Here is a 19,900-nt window from a genome sequence, read left to right on the forward strand (position 1 = left end):
AAGCGGGCAATCACACGTGATTCGCTTCATTTTACCCATGGGTACTGCCAGCGGTATGATAATAGATATTATTCGGCTGTACTAGCCGGTTCCAAATAATGTACAAAAACTCGAAATACTGCTGAAAGCTTTTCAAAAAAGAATGTGTAGTCATGAGTCACGCAATACACGAACAGCTCACGTGATTTTTAGCGCATTACAAAATCACATTCTATTTACGCTCACCCAAGGGTCATGTGTCATAGAGTAATCATGAGTCACGCAATACACGAGCAGTTCATGTGATTTTTTTAGTGCATTTGAAAGTCACTTTCTATTTACGCCCCACCTAAGGGTCATGTTCATGATCGTTTTGGTCAATAATTTGGACATTAAAACGAAGCTTGATGTTTTAAAAGTATTATGGGCATTTTAAAATATCTTTTATTTACCCTTAAAAAAAACTTAATTGATCCAGTTTTGTTTCTGTAACTCGTTTATCTGTTTGCCATTGGTCAATAAAGAACGAAATTTATTCAATTTTAAGTAATTTGTAATAAAAATAATCCTTGGGTTTCATCCACGTGACCAATACCTTAGCAACGGTTACTATCCGCCATCTTGGTGTACCTCGAGCGTAAACAAACCGTAACTAACGAAGAGTTCATGTGAGAAAGAAGGGATGGTTTTATGCATTGTTGTTGGCTGTTCGAGCAAAAGTGGAAAGCATAAAGACTAAGGATTTTTTCGTATAATAATTTAATAATTGTATTATTTCTATAGCGCAAAATTCATTAGATATATGATCTAATGCGCTATACCTAAGATCATTACAAATCAAGGGGAAGAACACGAGGAACTAGAAGTGTTTGTATGGTTCGAGGCTTGCGGCTGTTGCTGATCCTCGATTTTTTGGTCGAGCTTTTCTTTGAACTTCTTAGCCGATGAGAAATCGATGTCTTTAGCCCTCGCATACGGCACTTCATTGACATATGTCGGCAAAATCCATGAGCATTTTACCTGAGTGCAAGCAAGCTTGGGGTGTCACGAAAACTCCCACCCCGAAAACTCAGACCCCTCGAAAATTCAAGAGATAAACTCGACTCATGATCAATCCTGGTAAATCCGCGTGTATTTTGACCTTTTGGGTCTTGATCCAACTGAAGCAGCAAAAACAAGGCCGCAAGTTGCACGTTTCGCAAAATCGTCCGATGGTTGAGTATTAAAACATTTTAGAGTGACACAAGTCTTCATTTACCTTAGATTTCCTCCATTTTTCCCGTTAATTTTGAGCTTTTCATTCACAGTTAACTGGATCAAATGCGCTCGCTCCAACACCAAAGTATTAAAATGTGGCGTGATTTTGACGAGCGGAAAGGGACGTTTGTTTACTTTAATTTTTTGTACTTCGTCGCACAGATCCTTGTTGTTGCTCTGTTAAAATTCTTAAATATTTCGCGATAATAATGGATACAAACAGAGACTCGGCCCACCAGTCCCAAAACGAAGACAATTTTGCGACCCTTGGGCTAGAGTTCTTAAATGAGGCAGAAAGTGAAAAACAACGCGGGGAAAGAAGACTCGGCATCAGCGCCGTCACAATTCGCTTCACTGAAGAATCACTCTTGATATTGTTGTCCGTCTTTCGCGTCGGATTTGTTGCATTATTCCACCGGTTATGTCATAAAAAAATTGGTTCATGCTTTATGCTATGCACTATCGAATTATGGAGCACTTCGGAAGCTTGGAGAACACTTCGAGGGAACTGAGTTTTCGGTGTCTGAGTTTTCGTGACACCCAGCGAGCTTGCCATGAATTCGAGTAGTTGCCTCTAACATAAAATAAAACACTCGCGATGTGTGAGCATGACTCAGCCAGTCCAGCTTTGCACCCCAAGCAAAGGGCTGACAAAATAGTCCCATCGTTTTCGGAAATGACCCAAATGTTCACTAAAGGATCATTCATATGCTGTGAATGCCAAACTCGTGCTCTCACGACATACTTGCCGGCGATTTAACTTTGCCTACAACTGAGGTTACAAATCCCGACACCATTTGATTAAACGCCTCTAGACTCTTGAACGCCTTGAACTGCTTCTTGGTGTAGAAGCTGGTCTCAAGAACGAGGTAACTCAGCAAGTCCGACACTTCCACAGGAGGCAAGTATTTTGGACTGAACTTCTCGGCTGGTATGCTTGCAGGGTCAACCCCGATGACCGAGATCTTTTGCAAACATCTTTCCTTCCAACTCTCTAAGCTTTCTGCAGTAAATGGCTTGAACCCGGGGGTAACATGTGAAGGTGTAGCCTGATCGTCCGGGTGAGTGTAGTCCTGAGAAGGACTGTTGTCGGTGGTAGTGACTGACGTTTCAACAACCTGTGCGGAAGTCATCATCAGAGTCAAGTTAATGATTATTGTCAGTAGAATGTTCTTATTCCAGTTCGTGTAAAATGATCGGTCGGTTTTGCCGTGATGTTATTGGCTGTAAGACTCAAGTGACTTCCGCACAGGTTGTCGAAACGTCAGTCACTACCACCGACAACAGTCCTTCTCAGGACTACACTCACCCGGACGATCAGACTACACCTTCTCTAAGCTTTCGGCAAACTCAGAGAGCACTGGGATACCTTAAGATGAATGCCAGATACTTTTATCGCTTTTTTCTTTCTGGATATTCATGTACTTGGGGAAATAATACGGCGATAAGAGAGCTAAGGCTTCACCATAGAAATCGACTAATTATTCATAAATTTGACACCCGAGGGACACCAACATGGCGGACACTAACTTCAGCAAAGCTTGTGACGTCACCTGAAACCCAAGAATAAATATGTATACTTACAGAGAGGCCTGTTGATGTAAGCTAATTCCTGTAATCATGCATATGGCATGTTAAGCATAATTTCTTCATGTAAGATCTAATGATGTTTTAAACGAATTTTCAATTTTATTTTGTAAAATTTTTTCAGCTTTCTCAATTTCCTCTTTTTCTCTCTTGGCATCCCATGAAAACCAACAGGATACCCAAACTGAATCAGAAACTAGAATTCCAATATGAATAATAATTTGAGGAAGGCTTATTAGACCTTGCTCAGCTTGTGTAAATGGAAGATAACCACATATTGTTACTGCAATGGCCAGAGTTTTTTGACTAGCCAAGATAACAACTGACTTCAGAGCAGGTTTTCCCAGTTTCAAGGCAAAACATGGAAGAAGAATAACAATAATGAATAGCAAGTGCATTGCTAAGCCCCATCCAAGAACTGCAAAAATACTCCAAACAGAGATCCCACTGAAGGCTTTTTGTGCACTTGCTCGGCTGACTTTCAACCAGGGAATCATCGCCAACAGTATGATGCTGGTAGCTTTCAGAATTTTGGAGTATTTTGTGACAAATGTCTTCACATGTGGCATGTAGCTTAGTCCTTTACCAACCTATGAAATTCATGTTGTCAACTGAAGATTGATTTTACTTAAGCTGTGATTTAAGTACATTCCCTAGTGATAAAACTTGTAAATACTGGACTAAGTATATCTTAAATAATTAATCTTAGAAACAGTTACTCTGCAAAACTTTGTGGCTAACATATCTGCTGACACATGCATCTCCCCCAATCTGGAGTTTGAACACTCTGGACAATGCTTTGTCAAATTCTCTTAGAATTGCGAAAATATGATGAAACAACTCGGTAAAATGTTTGATTTTTGATTTAATCACCAAGAAGTATGATATTAGGTGCAGTGCCTAAGGTTTTTAACATCCAATGCATACATATATCTTATTAACCAAGTGCGAGGGCCGTACTGGGAGAATATCGGCCCGAGGTCTTGACAGTACGGACCGAGCGCAGCGAGGTCCATACAAAAGAGACCGAGGGCCGATATTCTTCCAGTTCGGTCCCGAGCAAGCTTGGTTAATAAGAGATTTATTATACGACTGAAGTTCAAAGGGACACAAGCGCGGTATCATTCGGGACCATTCGGGACAGTGCCCAGTCCAACACTGAGAGAATATTGACCGGCAATAGAGCATTTTGATTGGTTGATTTTAGTTATTGGCCCTCTGACTGCCCGAGTCATGTAATAAAACTAATTACTAAATTAAATACAGATCTTGACTGAGCCAAAACAATATATATTTCATCTTGATACTTTTTCTCCTCACACTAAACTACAATTAATCTGACCGCACATACCAGTAATGGAAGAAGCACAGTCAGCACCAACTTAATCAAAAGTTTAACAGGATCCAGCTGGACATCCTCAAAATTTATTATCCAGGCCACAAGAGGAGGTACAGTAAATACAGCCGCCAAGTTACAAAACACTGTGAGCAGTACAGATAATGCGACAGCACCCCCAGCTTGAGCTGTCTGTTGTTTCAAAGAAAAAGATAAAGAAATGATAAGTATCCAAAAGTTGGAAGATACAGTGAAACAGAATCCGGATAACTGACTGGTCTGGATTTGAGTTCTGGCTTTGATTATCATGCTGTATGTGTTTTTATTGAAGCCCCTTCACTCTGACTCACAGTGCCTCTTTCCACCAAAGAGCCTTCACTTAACTGTCAGGGAAAGGTGATGAGAGACTCAAGGTAACCCTTGATTAACTCTTTGACTCCCAGAGATGATTAACCTGTAACTTCTCCCTTCAATGTCTGCACATTATCCTGCAAACAGGTAGAAATATGATCAAACTTGTAAGGCAGAAGCTGTTGTCTTGATCGAACACCAAATTCTCATGATTAGTTCACGATGAGATGTATAGCGGCCAGAGAGGAGAATTAACAATCTGATCGTGGGAGTTAAAGGGTTAATGAATTTGTATCTCGCCTGAGGGGGATGATTTTTCTTAATACTCTCTGTTGTTTTCTGCCCCTAGTGGATACCTCCATTTAGAAAAAAGAAATGGGAAAAATAGGGCTACTCTCTCTAATAATGGTACGAGCACGTAGAGCGCAATCGGGTCGTTACTTTAAGAGTCCTGGGCCGGGTTGTTCAAAGCTGTGTTAAGATAACCCAGGGTTAGGGCCTGATTACATGAGCCGGGCTGGCTCCGTTAGCCGGGCTGGCGTAAGTTTGCCGGGATCTCGGCACGTTTGTCAAACGCAACAAAAATCAACCTCGCAATTACATGACAACCGGGCCGGCCCGGTAAGCCGAGATCCCGGTATCGCGGTGCCGGGATCCCTGCTAACCGGGCCGAAATTTTCCCATATAATCGCGTTTAGGCGGGTCAGCCCGGCTCATTAAGCCAGCAAGAGTTCAGCGGGTAATACAATGCTCATGCGCAATGGTTTCAATTTCACGCAAACATGGCGGCCACGAAGTTCCAGTGGACGATTTTGGAATGGTTGACGACCTTCTTCGCGCGCTCGGTGAATTCAAAGCTAATATGGAGTATCGCAACGTGGACTTCAATGCTGATAAAAACAAGCAGTATGAAGCAGTGAGAAAGGCGATGGCGAGAAAGTATTCTTCTGGCGACGTTTACTTGTTTGGGCCAGAAGAAACTACTGCCATTCCCGAAGATGTTGAGGAGTCTCAGAGGAAAGAGTTGGTGGAAAAAGTAAAGTCAGAGAAAGCGCTGATCAAGAAAAGTTATTCCAGGGTGATGGAAAAGATAAAAGAATTGCCGCAAAAATTTAGTAATGCTGTGACAATAGGATCTAGAAGTGGTTGTGGAAAGTTGGTAATGGAGTTCTATGATGTAATGGTAAAGATACTGGGGAGGATCAAAAAATCAAAGATCGCTCCGGTCTCCCGCGGTTCATCACCCCAGTCATCAACCGGGCTGGCTCGCCTCATGTAATATCGGGCTGAATGTCATCTCGGCACACCAAAGCAGCCCGGCTAATCGAGCCAGCCCGGCTCATGTAATCAGGCCCTTAGTGTGAAATTTGATTTCAGATCTGAAAGGTCTGGAAGAAAATTCAGCTTAATTCCATTTGTCTACAATTTGATGATTGAATGTCCTAAAAAGAACTAGGAAAATTATCCCAAAATGGCTTTTGATTAGAGAAATTTAGAAACCTGGATTAAAATGTAACCCTGGGTTAGAGCTAATCGGCCTTTGAACAATTGGGCCCTGATCTAAAAAGGTTATATACTAGTATTTTCACACGTGTTGCTATAATTTATCAATTGTTTTTCTGTTTTGTTTTTTGTTTTAAATCGAAGCTACTTATCATCTCACCTGTATTCCTTTCTCTGATTTCAATTCGGAACTAACGAGTGTATTAGAGCGAAAGTACTAATCGTTTTTAATTTGGAGATGCGAGATTCCTCACTGATTTCGAGGATAGTGGAAGGAATTGCCGATGTAAACAGACTAGGCTCGAGTGACAGTCACGCCAGCGGATTCTTGGCGGGAAAACTGATCGGCTGACGGCTTACCCATAACGATAGCGAAAACAAAACAGAACAGAGAAGACAAATTTACTCTAATGGCATATTCCACTCAGGTTTTGAAGCGCTGCGAATTGCTGTCTCTGAAAACGCTAACCAATCGATCGTGTGATAACTCTCTCTTGGACGGTCAAGAGACAGAACAGTTGACAAATCACGCGCTCGTCACGTATTTTAGAAATTATAATATTTTTTTCCTCTAAAATTACCTATCCTGTTTTATTTTTTCCCTTTGTCAATTTTACAGTTTTATGTGGCAGGATCTCTGTTCAGTTAATTTGAGCAGAGATCTAGCCAATCTTGTGAGAAAATAATTCCCCTCCGACCTTAAATTAATTCAACCTCCTTTAATTTAGTAAATGACTTACCAATATAATCCCAGACGAAATCGTACAAGGAACAATGAAGTAAACCTGCATTCCAACCTGAAATAAAGCTGGACCGAGTATGGAACTACCATTTGCGTGTTCCTCAATAGACAAAGAACCATTTGTAGAGTTTTTTTGCGCTCTGATCCCTTGCCTCAGTGTAAGGGAGAAGACCAGTGAGTTGGCCGCCAATCACTGGTGTAATAAACAAGATACAAACAACTCCCCAGATCATTGCCTTGAAAGATTTCAAAGCGTCTTGTACTTCTTCTGTTTTAAGTTTGAGTCCACTATGAAGGAATATACCAATGACACAAACATAGTTGGCCGGCAGTTTGCTGAAGTAAACGCCTGGTTGTGGAACCAAAATACCTAGTATTACGAAGAAAATCAGGCTAATTGGCAAAAGATTCTTGAATATAGTTGTTCTAACCCTCTCGAGTAGCGAGGTTCCTTTTTGAGTGGTCACTGAAGGAAAACTTAGGTTTTGTTTTTCAGGCAGAAGCGGTGTGTCAGCCTCCTCTGTCATCTTTTATTCATAAATTAATCCTGGTGTTGTAAGCGTCATCTATCCAACATCAAGTTCTCCAGCCTGAGGTCACAGGACGCAACGCTCGAGGTAACCACGCGGATAGAAGAGACGAGGAAGGCGAGGGCGCATTTCAAAAACGTAACAGTTGTAACATGTAAATGCTGATTTGCAATTGACTCACAAGATGAAAGATCTTTTTACATACATACATACAGGCTGTGTTTTCACTAGGACAAGTTTGACTAGTTAAAGTCGGAAAAGTCCGGAAGTTCAGTGAAAACAGCTTGTCCTAAGTTAAGCGAGTTAAAAATGCAAGCTGTTTTCACATGAAAAAACTAGATACTATCTCGCCCTTATGACCGGAAATTACTACCTCGCCAGATGGTATAACTTGTCCTGGTAAATGCCGCAGCCAATCACACTGCCGGTAGTGACAGATGCCTGCCAAATCGTGACCTGCCAAATATTTTCCAGTCGCTCGTGCTCACCTCGTGGTTCACTTTGGTTTTGAAATGGCGGACGAATTCACTCGTAATACTACCTAAATTTGATGAAATCATTAGCTCTTCTCATCAAGGTAGAGCAGAATTCGTCCTTGACATTCATGGCAGTACATCGGCCGATTCCAAACGTTAATCCCACGGTTCTATACAAATTTCCAGTAGCTAACCTCCACAGAGCAACTGCCATCCGCTTCTCCACGGTGATTGCTTCACGAAGAATTGTATTCTGCCGCATTAACTGAGGGCCAACGAGACCACAAATGTGTTCGAATGTATCCCTGCTTACCCTGAAGTGCTCTCGCCATAGATGATCTTAATATCGATTTAAAACTAAAGGAGCTGTTCAAACCAAAACTGTGGTCTTGGATAAACCCACATTGTCTTATGCTTACGGCGATAGCGGGTGTTTTGCTGCTGGATTGTCCGGATTAACACAATCCGTCATCCTCTCCATTTGTCGAGACATTAGTCGCATCCTCAGAAAGAAAGGTCGTCTCCTTCGAAGAAAAATGGCGAGAATCAGTACAAGAGAAGTCACTAAAACTGCTTCGTCTCCCGCCATTTTTTCAAAGTTGCGCGCTTTTGTAATTTGAGCTTCTGAGCAACGGCTTAAATTTCTACAGCGAAAACAGACTGTCAAGTTTAACTAGTAAATGTCGGTCTGTAAACAAACACCTAGAAAGAATGTTCAGCTAGTTAATCGGCCTAGTGAAAACACAGCCACTTACATACATACATACATATATCTTTATTTAACAATGCAGGTTAGAAGGATTGGCAAGACCGAAGTCCTGATGTGGACTTGCCTAACTACAAATTAAATACAATCACAATAAAATATATAATAAAAATCGGAAAAACTGAGTGAAATTACTTCTTAAATACAATTCTAATTAGATAAGTTAAATACAAAACAATATTAAATTTACAATTAAAAATAGAGAAAGTTATCGTGTTTCTTTGAAACACAGCAGGAACCTTTGGCAAAATTTATGCTATTGAGAATATACTTGATAGCCATAAGCTTAATCTTAAACAATCTTAAGTTAGCACATTTCTTGATATGATGGGGGAGAAGACTCCATGCCAAGGCGGCCCTATGTTTCAAAGAAGACCTGCCAATTTCAGATCTTGGTCTTGGCACTTCTAAATTTAGAGAATTTCTTAAGCCGTAATTCGTTTTTGCCTTAGAAATTAAAATATTTAGATCATCTGTATTTAAGCTATGATAGGATTGATAGGTCAGAACCAGCAGTCTTTTAACATAATACAAAGAAATGGGATTCCATTGCCTCAATTTCTTGACCTTATCAGCTGGAGTGGTCATAGGTAGCTTGCAAACAATCCTAATTGCTCTCATATGAATATGTTCAATATCCTCCATAAGTGATGGGGAAGCAGAGCCCCAAACAACAATATTATATACAACACTAGGAATAATTGAATTGAAATAAATAGATTCCAAGATGGATTGAGGCAGGAATTTGATTTGCTTCAAAACAGCCAATTTCTTGTTAAATAAAATACAAACATTCCTAATATGATCCTGCCAAGATAACTTATTGTCTATAGTTAAGCCAAGACACTTAGATGAAGACTTGAGCTCGATGGTCTTGGTGCCATATCTTAAAGCTGGCAGAGGGCCTATAAAGGTGGATCTAGATATTATCACTGCTTCAGTCTTTGATTCATGTGCAAGTAGTCTGTTGACTGTTCACCATACTTGTAGCTGGGATCATAGAATACATTGAAGTGAAGAGAAGATCATGTCTGTATCCCTACCAATGGTATAAACTGTGGTGTCATCAACAAACATATAGAGGTCTCCATAAGATATGAATTCAGGCAAGTCATTAACATATATTGAGAATAATCTAGGCCCCAGGATGGATCCTTGGGGCACTCCATACTTCACAGGTTGTAGGGCAGATTTCTTTCCAGATATCTGGACAAACTGATTTCGGTTAGACAAATAATTGGCTAGCCAAGAAAACAGATACCCCGATATTCCAGTGGCTTTCAGTTTCTCCAACAGGATTGAATGGTTAACTGAGTCAAAAGCCTTGCAGAAGTCAACAAATAGTACACCCACTACCAAACCTTGATCCAGAGCTGACTTTCAAGTTTCTGTCATATGAAGCAAGAGACCCTCAGTTGAGCGATTTTTCTGAAGCCCCACTGGTTGCGACTTAATAAATTGTGGGACTGCAAACGATCATTTATGGAATTGCACACCACAGCCTCGAGAATTTTCCCAGGAATGCCAAGCAGAGATATCAGTCTGTAGTTGTTTCACATCGTTTGGTTTGCCTTTCTTGAACACAGGAGTAACACGAGATAGTTTCCAATCACAATGGAAGGAGGCACAGATTAAGCTATCCTTATAAAGTGAAAGCAAGCTGTGGGTAACCAGATCAGTCGATACCAAAAAATGGTCCCTAGGTGAGACCAAATCTGGACCCATAGCCTTCTTAGGATTTGTTGCCTTCTGGGTAATACTACTGACTAGCTCCCAATTAAAATCTGTGCAATCCGTTAGTAGGAGTAATCCTAGCAACTAAGGTCAATAGGGTTGACTCGTCTAGAGGATTAAACTTTGTTGTTAGGCTTTCAGTGACATTGATGAAAAAATCATTGAAATGTTCTGCTTTCGTTAGATCATCAGTTAGTAGCTTATTATTGTAATCCATAACTGGACCAAGCTTGGAAACTTTGTTTTTCCTTAGCACCTGATTTTTCAGCTTCCAGAATTCTTTAGGATTGGTTGATTTATTAAACTGTTCTTTCCAGTAAGCAGCTTTGGCCCTCTTTAACAGATTTTTTAGCTTGTTCCTTTTCACCCTATACTGACTCCATTTCACTGAATCTCCGCAGGTTTTAGCCTCACTTAAAAGCTTTAAATCTTTTGTTCATTTCATTCCTGGGTAAAGGTAACGAATCTGATCCAACCGACGCGTCGGCCAAAACAGCCGCTGTCGAACCTGGCTTTTCGAACCTGCTTTTTCGAAGGTTCCAACATCCCGCTGAGTACGTGGCTTCATCTAATGTTCCTGTGGGCTATCAAGGCTTCTGGAAGTAACATCGCCAGAATGACTAGCCTTTCAAAGCCTACAGTGATCCGTGCGCTGAGCGACTTACGAACGGTATGTTCGACGAAAATTATGAACGCTGACATGGAGATCGGAGGTGTAGAAAAAACAGTGGAGATCGACGAGTCGAAGTTTGGAGCCAAGCGAAAGTACTAGCGAGGCAGAGTCTTTCTATAAGGTCCGGCCAACGTGTCGGCCGACGCGTCGGTTGGATCAGATTCGTTACCTTACCCCATTCCTGATAGAAGACTCAATCCATGGGAGGGAATTAGATCTGATCTTTGCTTTCCTAGATGGTATATGGTGATCCATAATATCCTTGTATAAGTAGTTCCAGATGGAGTAGCAATCATCAGTATCATCAAACAAATAAACAAGATGCCAAGGAGCGTGCTCAAAGTCTGTATTAAGATGTTTTTTGTCTATATATACTTGTTTATATTTCTTGGTTGAAATTACCAGTGGCTTAGGATTGTTTCTAGCCACTTTAAAAACTGCATAAATCAGATGGGGATCATATATTCCTAAGTCAATGGAACCAGATATTTGAATTTTCACTGGCTGGCTTGTTACTATAAGATCAATAAGAGACTTTGAATCAAGTGTTGTGCGTCTAGGGGTGTCAATGATGTTCTTCAGACCGTAACTGCACAGAATCCTTTTGAAGCGTTTTCCAAAATGGGATTCATTTGAATCCAGGCTGGGAGTGACATGTCACAGTTAAAGTCGCCCACCAAGATAATATTTTTCCTTTTCATCCAAATCTCTGTGATTTGATTTCTAAAATCATCAAAGAAGGAACAATCACTCGGAGGTCTATAGATACAGCCAACCAGGAAAGACTGAGATCTCACAATAACATTCAACCAAGTAGCTTCCAAATTAGGACGATCCCATCTAGTAACCTGATGAGCAAGAACACTTTCCTTGTAGTAGATTAAGACACCACCGCCGCGGTTGTCACGTGCGATCTCACTAGGTCGAAGCTGGGAATCCTGAGCTAAGAATAGCAAAGCCTATGGAGATTAGGATTTCACTGAAAAATTAACAAGTTGTGTCATTCAGTGATTTGCCTGATGTGGTTATGCCTGGAAACACAATCGCACTGTACGCAGATGATTGTAAAACATCAAGACTGATAAACTGTACATCAGACCAACATGATTTTCAATCTGACCTGAATAATCTACACATCTGGAGTCAGCGAAATCTAATGGATTTTAATGTAAAGAAATGCAAATTGATGCGTATCACGAAAAAAAGTATGCCTTTTCGTTCTGACCTTAAGCTGAATGAGAGCTCTCTGGAAGAAACATCTGAATTCTGTGATCTTGGATTAGTTACTAGTAACAAGTTGTCCTGGAATGCTCATGTTGATAAGATATCAAGCAAGGCTAACAAGATTCTTGGCCTTATTAAAAGGACATGCAAGGGTCTGAAAGATGTTAACATGTTAAGAAGGTTGTACTGTGCTTTGGTAAGGTCCCAATTGGAATACTGTACTATTGTCTGGTCACCCTTCACGGCTAGAAACATTAATAAATTGGAAAGGATTCAGCGAAGAGCCACCAAGTTTATTCTAAAAACTGATGATGATTATAACACTCGTAAAGAAAAACTGAACCTGTTATCTCTAGAGGACAGACGCTTCTTTTTTGACGTACTATTTTTTTATAGAGTTCTTAATGGGTACATTAATATAGATATATCCTCTTATATCCAATTTTATTCACATTCGGAAAGATACTCGTTGAGGGGTAAGGACGAACTTAAATTAAAAAAGAACTACGCGAGGACTGATACTTTTAGGTTTTGCTATTTTGATAGGATTGTCCACATGTGGAATGGGCTGCCACTATCGGTCCGTCAGGCTCCAAGTGTTTCTTGTTTTAAAAGGGGTGTAAGGGATTATTTGACTGCAAGATTTGATTGATTTTAGTTTGGATTTGTTTTTTTGTTAAAGGTGGTCTGCCGTGCATGGGGATTTATCTCTTTTGCGGACCATCCTTATGGCACCTTTCTTTTTACTCTTTTGTATTATTATCTATTAATGTAAGTAAGTAAGTAAGTAAGTTATATGTGTCATTAAATTGTAATAAAAAAAAAAATTTAACTTGGAATCGGCTTCTCTAAGAACACTGAGAGAAACTTTACTGAGGTGCAATCAATAAAGAACTCACATTGTTACATGTTATTCACAACTTGAACAGTTTACGAACTTAAGACATCAAATCTAAGTCTTCAGTACTTTTATTAAATAACTCACATTCCTTGTTATGATATACTCTCTTTGAACCTTGTTTGGTTTGATGGGCTATGTTGCTATTTGTTTCTTTTTTTCTTGCAAATATAACTTAACAGGTTATCATTAAATCTCTTCTTCTTCTGTTTGCAAGGGAAAATATTCTTTGTTTAAAGCTTGTTTTGCCACCAGATTTTCCTTGAAACCCTATTCATATATCAATTCTGCTTTATGGTTTTATCAATTTTCAATAAAACTAAAAACTTGCTGTATTCAAAATATCCTTGTCATCAGCACAAAGGCAGCAAATGCCAAAGTCAGGTAAACCCACGCATTGCTTTGAAATGGAGACTTGTGGTGGTGCATTTGCCTCCAATGCGGCACAGATTTATCCAACTTTTTCCTTGAGTACAAGGCAAGAAGACCTGGAGTCACAAACATGATAGCCAATCCAGCAAATGAGCCCTGAACAATGATAAATAAAAGGTAAAAATGGTAGTTCAGTATGGCATGAAGTGATATCTTAGAAAGAAGTTAATTCATACCACAGACAAAACTTAACAAAACTTGCTGGTAGATTGAATTACTCTTTACCTAGAAGGTCAAACAAATTCCAAGCTAAACTTCCTAAAAAGATGGTAATTAAAAGTTCAGAATCTTCAAGCAACTGGTCAACTACCAAGGGTGGGGCAACTTTGAAGGAATCAGTTTAAAATTTGGCAAGATTCAAACGCCACTAAAACCCTTTGAGACATTAAGACTCTTTTTCGGTTTCTAGTAATCAGATCCTTCAAGACCTACTAGTAACCTAAACATAAATCTAAAACAACTGAACTGAAAGGAAACATCAATGGACACTAACTGTAAGTGCAACAAGCTGACCAACATCATGTGTAAATACTGCAATAACAACAGGTGGCATGAGGGCAACAAGTGTGAAGATCTGCTGGCTAAATATTAAGCTCTGAAAACAAAAAAAGGTATGACTGATCACAGTTATATACCATCATCCTCACCATCATCATAGCCTTTGGCCCCCTACTGGGGCATAAGCTGCCTACAAGAGAATCTACAAGATCAAGTTGTCCCCAGGTACATGTAACCTATCACTCATTCACACACACACACACACACAGACACACAGACAGACATACAGACATACATACATACATCCTTTATTTGGGTAGATGGCAGAAGTTGCTGATGTGGACCTGCTATCTACTTACACTATAATAATTATATTTACATCTAAAAATATATCCTATTATAGTTCACCACTAAATTTTCTCCAGTTCTTATTGGTTTAAATCGATCATGTGACACAATAGTGTTCATCTGTGGAGAGACACTATCAGCCCATAGTGCCCGCCCGCGGAAAATACCCGGATGGATAGTGCCCGTCTGCAGAAAATACCTGAATTGATAGTACTCATCCGTGAAAAGTTTTGAATAGTTTGACGGCTGCCAAGTTAGGCAGATCGGAAAAACAGTGACTTTTCAATTCCGACAGGTATAACGTATTACTTAGCCAATGTACGGTTGCGAATTATTGACATTTGTGACAAGTTGTAGGCGCGGAAGAAAATTTAGTGGTGAACAATAAAAACAATATAGAGTGTTTATGTCTCGGAACCATCGGTCTGATAGTTGCCCCTTGGAAATTTGATGTTCTTAAAACTAGCATAAATTATTTGTTTAAAGAACATCAAATTTCCGCGGGGCAACTATCAGCCGATAGTTCCTCGACAGAAACACTCTATTGTTTAAATATTAATGATTATATAAATACTAGTAATACATAAATAAATAGATAAGCATGAAATGACTGTATAAATATCTAAATAGTAATTAAATGATGTAACTTAGATAATGCAAATGAGAGGTATAAGGAAGACCAATCAAAATGATAGATAATAAACTGAACCTTAATAAAATCTTCACAGGGCTCCACACAAATAGTAGCATACTAGAAGACTTAACACTTCCACTTCAAATTTCCCACCCCAGTCAGGCAAGGTTCAAATTCCCCACCCCCCAGGCAAAGACGATGGTCAAATGTCAGTAGACTGGCTGGAGAGGGGGGGGGGGGAAGACAGGAAAAAGAAGGAGGATATTGAACCTTTCTATTGATGCATTCATTACCTTTGAAATTGGAAATAGTGCCATCAAATTATTCCTCAAAGTTATGCAGATCAGAGGAAAGTTGCTACTCAAAGTAAACACAGGATAAAGGCTGAGAAACTTTGCCAAGACAGTAACAGAGTAGTCACTAAAGTTTAATGTATAAAGTGGAAGAATGGCAGATGCTGGTTTATTTACGACTGCAGAGAAAACAATGATGCCACAGTAGAGAAGAACTATCACATAGTCCACCAAAACAACTTGCAGAGTTTTCCTTTTGTCAGCCAGGGGAAGAATGATGGAAGGAACACTGTGATGACACATGAAGGCAAATACTGCCATGCCTAGGAGCTGCAATTAAAAATTCCCATTCAAAACATTATCATATTTTACCGTAAATGATGTATAACTAAACTTTCTTCTGATGCATACTTTGCTAGGATTTTAGTAAAACTAGCACACACACAAAATTTTTTCCAGAAGGACAGCCACAAAGGTAGGAAATAACCTTAATGGTCACCATTCTTGATTCTAGACCAAAATATCCAGGTGTAAACCGTAGCTGAGATGTTGTGTTAACCCTTTTAGTCCCAAGATCTAATAAGAAATTCTCTTTACTGTCTGCCATACAATTCCTGTGATGTTAGTTCAGAGAATTTGGTATGGCATCAACTAATAATCCCTCAATTGATATTTTTCTCCATTGATTTCTCAACACTAGTCTGCTTGATGTTGCATTGATATTTTAGTGGGAAATTCTTTCCTGGTCACCCATGGGAGTTGACCCTTTCAACTCCCATGAGTGACCAAAAGAGAATTTCTTCTTACAATATCAATACAACATCAAGCAGACAAGTGATGAGAATAAAAAAAATGTCAATAAGGGGATTATTAGTTGATCCAATACCAAATTCTCTACACTAACATTATAAGAATTGTATGGCAGACAGTAAGGAGAATTACTAAATTGAGATCACAGGAGTGAAAGAGTTAAAGGTTAAAAGTTTGAGAATATGAGACAGGGTTATTTTTTTAAAACTTATTCCATCATCATCATCATCATTCATATAGAACATGATACACAGCAAACAAAGATGAGTAATAAAAAAATTAGTACCTCCTTAGCTTTATCTGTATCCCATAATATCAGCTGGTCTGTTGGTACTCTGTGTCCATTTGCAATGTCCAGTAGTGTCAAAACAATCATTAACACCATGGCAGAGTTCCTCATTACCATTGTGAACAATTGAAGATATATAGTTTTTTGGAAATTGAAGAAACAAAATGGTCCAATGAACATAATAAAACCCCAGAGGAAGGAATAATAAGATATTTGATGGCTGGCTCCAACAGCTTGCTCTAACGTTGTGGCAACTGATACTGCATAAATTGCAAGATCCTAAGAAAAGTAAAGCAAGTCATATCAAACTTCAAGGCAATTAGATTTCAGTACTATTATGATCATTATTGTTTGGGAAGGCTTCTATTAACCCTTTACTGACTAACACCAGTATACGTGTCCTCCATATTGTTCTCCCTTAACATTTCCTAAGGTGCTGACAAGGAGAATTTGTTTAACAATCAAGAGCTCCTTTGTTAGTCATCATTTCCACTATTCGTATTACCTTAATGTTTGCTTCAGGGGCAATATCATAACAAAGGAAAAATTGGTCACTCTTGAGGTCAAAGGCTAGGGTTAATCATGGTGTCAAACTCATATAACTTACAGCATTAATAATAATAATAATAATAATAATAATAATAATAATAATGACTTTACTGGATCACACAATTACTGGTAGAACCAGTAGTTCTCATGATTGTGGTCCATGCAAACAACTGAAACAAATAATTCAAATTGAACATAACATAATTATTAAGAATCCCAACCGGCTGAAGGCAAACCAATTGGCTATTTACAAGCATGGTCGAGGATTTGAACTCGGAGCTACCGTGAAACAAATTTAGGTAGTGGTCAGGGTGGGACTCGAACCCGAGAGCTGTGAATTGTGAGTCCGATACGCTGACCACTCGGCCACACTGCCTTCCGAACCATCAAGCTCTGCAGAGGTATCCCAAAGCTCACCAGTGGGTTGTGTGTACCTTCACTGGAAAGTATCCAGAAACTCTTCAAATTAGCGACAAGGTAATTTAGTGTTGATTCGTATCAAAATAACATGTTCTTTTGTTGAAGTTACATTTTGTTCTTATCACTGTTTGTTTAACACTGTATATAATATATTGTTTATGAACAGATAAATATCAAGGGTTGACAAGCTTTGTTTTAATTAAGGCTTCCAGAATAACCACATAATTCAAAAAACATATTAGATACAAAACATACAGAGTTACCCTGTACAGCAAAAATTTTGTACTTTTTTAATTAATCATTTATGAACCCTTGAACTCCCAAGATCTGATGGTTAATTCTCCTCTCTAGCTGTTACACATTTCCTGGTAAATTAAGTAGTTATGAGAATTTGGTGTCAGATCAAGATAACAACTTCTACCTGATAATTAGTTTTAGTGTTCTCTTTATTTTATATAATCACTTTCACCAGAGTGTGGTGAGGGTCACACAACAGAGTGAGGCTCCAAATTAAGCGCACCCTGTCCCAATATCCCACCCATCCCACCCCAGGGGAGGACATCCATCACACAGTAATCTTGTGTGTGGGAAATTAATGTCTCCTACCCCAACCCTAGAGGAGACGGGACTTCCATTTATTTGTCCCTATCCGAAAAGACTAGAATATCTAACCATTTCTTGATGTTATAGAAAGGTAGCAAATTCTTCTCAATTATTTTAAGACGCTGAGTTTTGGTCCGGCCGGGGCTCGGACCCTCGACCTCCTGCACAACAGTCCAGTGCTCTATTCATTGAGCTAACCAGGAGGTTAGCTCAATGGATAATGAATGGATAGTGAAAGGGAGTTGTTGGATAATGAATGCAGGATATGAAAGGGAGAAGTTACATGTAAATCACTTCAAGGAATTAAAGAGTTAAAAACTCACTCACCCCATATAAATACAAGCAAAGAACTGCATAGAAGAAAGTAGATCCCACACTTCCAAGAAACATCTCTGACAAATATCCCATCTCAAACTTCTCTTCAATTTCAAACAATGGGGGAGAAATTACATCGGTCTTAACCTTGATTTGATTTTTTCCTTCCACATTTTCATTTTGAAGCAAGCCTCCTTTCGCACTGCCTTTTCTAGAAACTGATTTTGTTCTTCGCCAAGCATTAGCAGTTGCTAGCACTTCAATCATGAAAGTTACACTAATAAATGCCATGAAAGACACAGTGATGAGACACAGGACACCTGCAACAATTCCAGCTTTGGCAATGGCTGATGGAAGGGCAAGAATTCCCACACCAACAAGTAGGTTGAAAAGGAAAATAATGGCAACCTGAAACAAAAAAGATTTTTATTTATGACGTTATAAACCACATGGCTCAATGTGCCCTGGTGCTAAATCTGAGGAACATCCTGAGATTTCTACTTGGGGTTAATAACCACAATAACCTCTGTTTAGTCTGAAGATATGCCTAGAGGCCGACAGATGTTCTTAAGCTTTACTCATGCAAATTATACTATTAGCGTCTTAGAAATGATGAAGTCCTTAGAAAAATATTCAGTCACCATTTATCCTTGAATAACTGTTCTTCCCAAATAAGTGCTTGCACCCTTGTGCATAATTTCAAACAAGCATTCCTCTTTGAAGAATTCCACCCCCCCCACCCCTCTCCTCCCTCACTTACCTAAACAGTAGGCTTCAACTACAGTGAAATCAGTAGAAGAGTAGTAAGGACCTCCTTAACGAAGCCCCCTCCTTTGATTCTTCAAATAGCCCCATCCCCCTCCCCCCACCACCAAAAAAGCCAAAATTTTAAATACTGGTAAGCACCCAGGCACTTATTCAAGGAAATATGGTATGCTTGATTTTATGCCAAACAGAGACCATTATTTACATGTTAACAAATTTTTATGACTACTGTTATTTGTGATATCCTACTTCTTAAAAAGGGAACAAAAACCCTGCTAAAATTGGCCTCACTCCCAACATGTGGCACCAATAATATAGCTCAGTTCTTTAAAAATAGCAACCAACTGCTTTTCAATCCTGTAGAAGCTTTTAATTTAATCATTCAGCCTCCCTTTTTGAAAATCTGTTTAATTACCGGTCAAATTTCATGAATCATACAAAATTTTGGCCAGAAACTCAAAGGGATTTTCAACGTGCAACCTCCCATCAAGGCTTGAAACAAAACAATCAAACATACATTCCTACTTGTGGGAAATTACTGTGCTAATATGAAAGCAGCTTTACTCCACAATCTTAAAACATCAGTCAACTCATAATTCCCTCCAAAGCTTATTTCTGGAGACCTACTCCAAGGGAAACACGTCGACATACCAGTCAATACTTATTACTCTCGAGCTGATTCATATGTCTCAATTCCCTTTGCATTTTATAACACGTACCGTGGCAGAGTAGCTAGATGATGCATAATGAACATCGAAAGATTTCCCTGACATGAGTGTTCTGTGCGAAATGAGACTGATCGGTTAAAATGACACACGACTCGATTTACGTCCCATCCCGGAATTCCTCGCCATTTTGTTTTTCTGTTGTACGAGAGAGACTGGGATG

At 39.3% G+C, this 19,900-nt stretch overlaps 2 protein-coding genes across 3 annotated transcripts; both read right to left on the minus strand.

Moving 5' to 3' along the window:
* Window positions 1–271: 271 nt before the first annotated feature.
* LOC111334812 (uncharacterized) lies at window positions 272–7,912 on the minus strand. Of its 2 annotated transcripts, XM_088755627.1 has the most exons (4): window positions 7,187–7,296; window positions 6,754–7,104; window positions 4,175–4,351; window positions 272–3,413 (listed from the first exon to the last, which is right to left on the minus strand). In XM_088755627.1, the coding sequence occupies exons 2-4, from the start codon at window positions 6,802–6,804 to the stop codon at window positions 2,886–2,888; spliced, it is 756 nt and encodes a 251-aa protein (XP_088611753.1). In that variant the 5' UTR covers window positions 6,805–7,104; window positions 7,187–7,296; the 3' UTR covers window positions 272–2,885. The 2 variants fall into 2 exon arrangements, with proteins under 2 accessions (XP_088611753.1, XP_088611752.1); XM_088755626.1 differs by having other exon boundaries at window positions 6,754–7,912.
* Window positions 7,913–13,111: 5,199 nt separating this feature from the next.
* On the minus strand, window positions 13,112–19,892 carry LOC111334799 (putative sodium-coupled neutral amino acid transporter 12). Its single transcript, XM_088755620.1, has 6 exons — window positions 19,732–19,892; window positions 18,260–18,655; window positions 16,358–16,639; window positions 15,262–15,591; window positions 13,982–14,083; window positions 13,112–13,584 (listed from the first exon to the last, which is right to left on the minus strand). Exons 1-6 carry the CDS (start codon window positions 19,783–19,785, stop codon window positions 13,393–13,395), a joined length of 1,356 nt encoding a protein of 451 aa, XP_088611746.1. The 5' UTR covers window positions 19,786–19,892; the 3' UTR covers window positions 13,112–13,392.
* Between the last annotated feature and the right edge of the window lie 8 nt (window positions 19,893–19,900).

Source organism: Stylophora pistillata, chromosome 3 (assembly GCF_964205215.1).
Source record: "Stylophora pistillata chromosome 3, jaStyPist1.2, whole genome shotgun sequence".
Classification (NCBI taxonomy): domain Eukaryota; kingdom Metazoa; phylum Cnidaria; class Anthozoa; order Scleractinia; family Pocilloporidae; genus Stylophora; species Stylophora pistillata.

Coding starts and splice junctions, on each gene's coding strand:
- LOC111334799 (XM_088755620.1), bottom strand. CDS start 19,785: ATGTCAGGGAAATCTTTCGATGTTCATTATGCATCATCTAGCTACTCT. Junction 15,592..16,357: donor ATACAGATAAAGCTAAGGAG/GTACTAATTTTT, acceptor TTTTAATTGCAG/CTCCTAGGCATGGCAGTATT. Junction 14,084..15,261: donor CACTATTTCCAATTTCAAAG/GTAATGAATGCA, acceptor TTTTGTTTTCAG/AGCTTAATATTTAGCCAGCA.
- LOC111334812 (XM_088755626.1), bottom strand. CDS start 6,804: ATGCAGGTTTACTTCATTGTTCCTTGTACGATTTCGTCTGGGATTATA. Junction 4,352..6,753: donor TTTCGTCTGGGATTATATTG/GTAAGTCATTTA, acceptor TTGAAACAACAG/ACAGCTCAAGCTGGGGGTGC. Junction 3,414..4,174: donor CTGTGCTTCTTCCATTACTG/GTATGTGCGGTC, acceptor TGAATTTCATAG/GTTGGTAAAGGACTAAGCTA.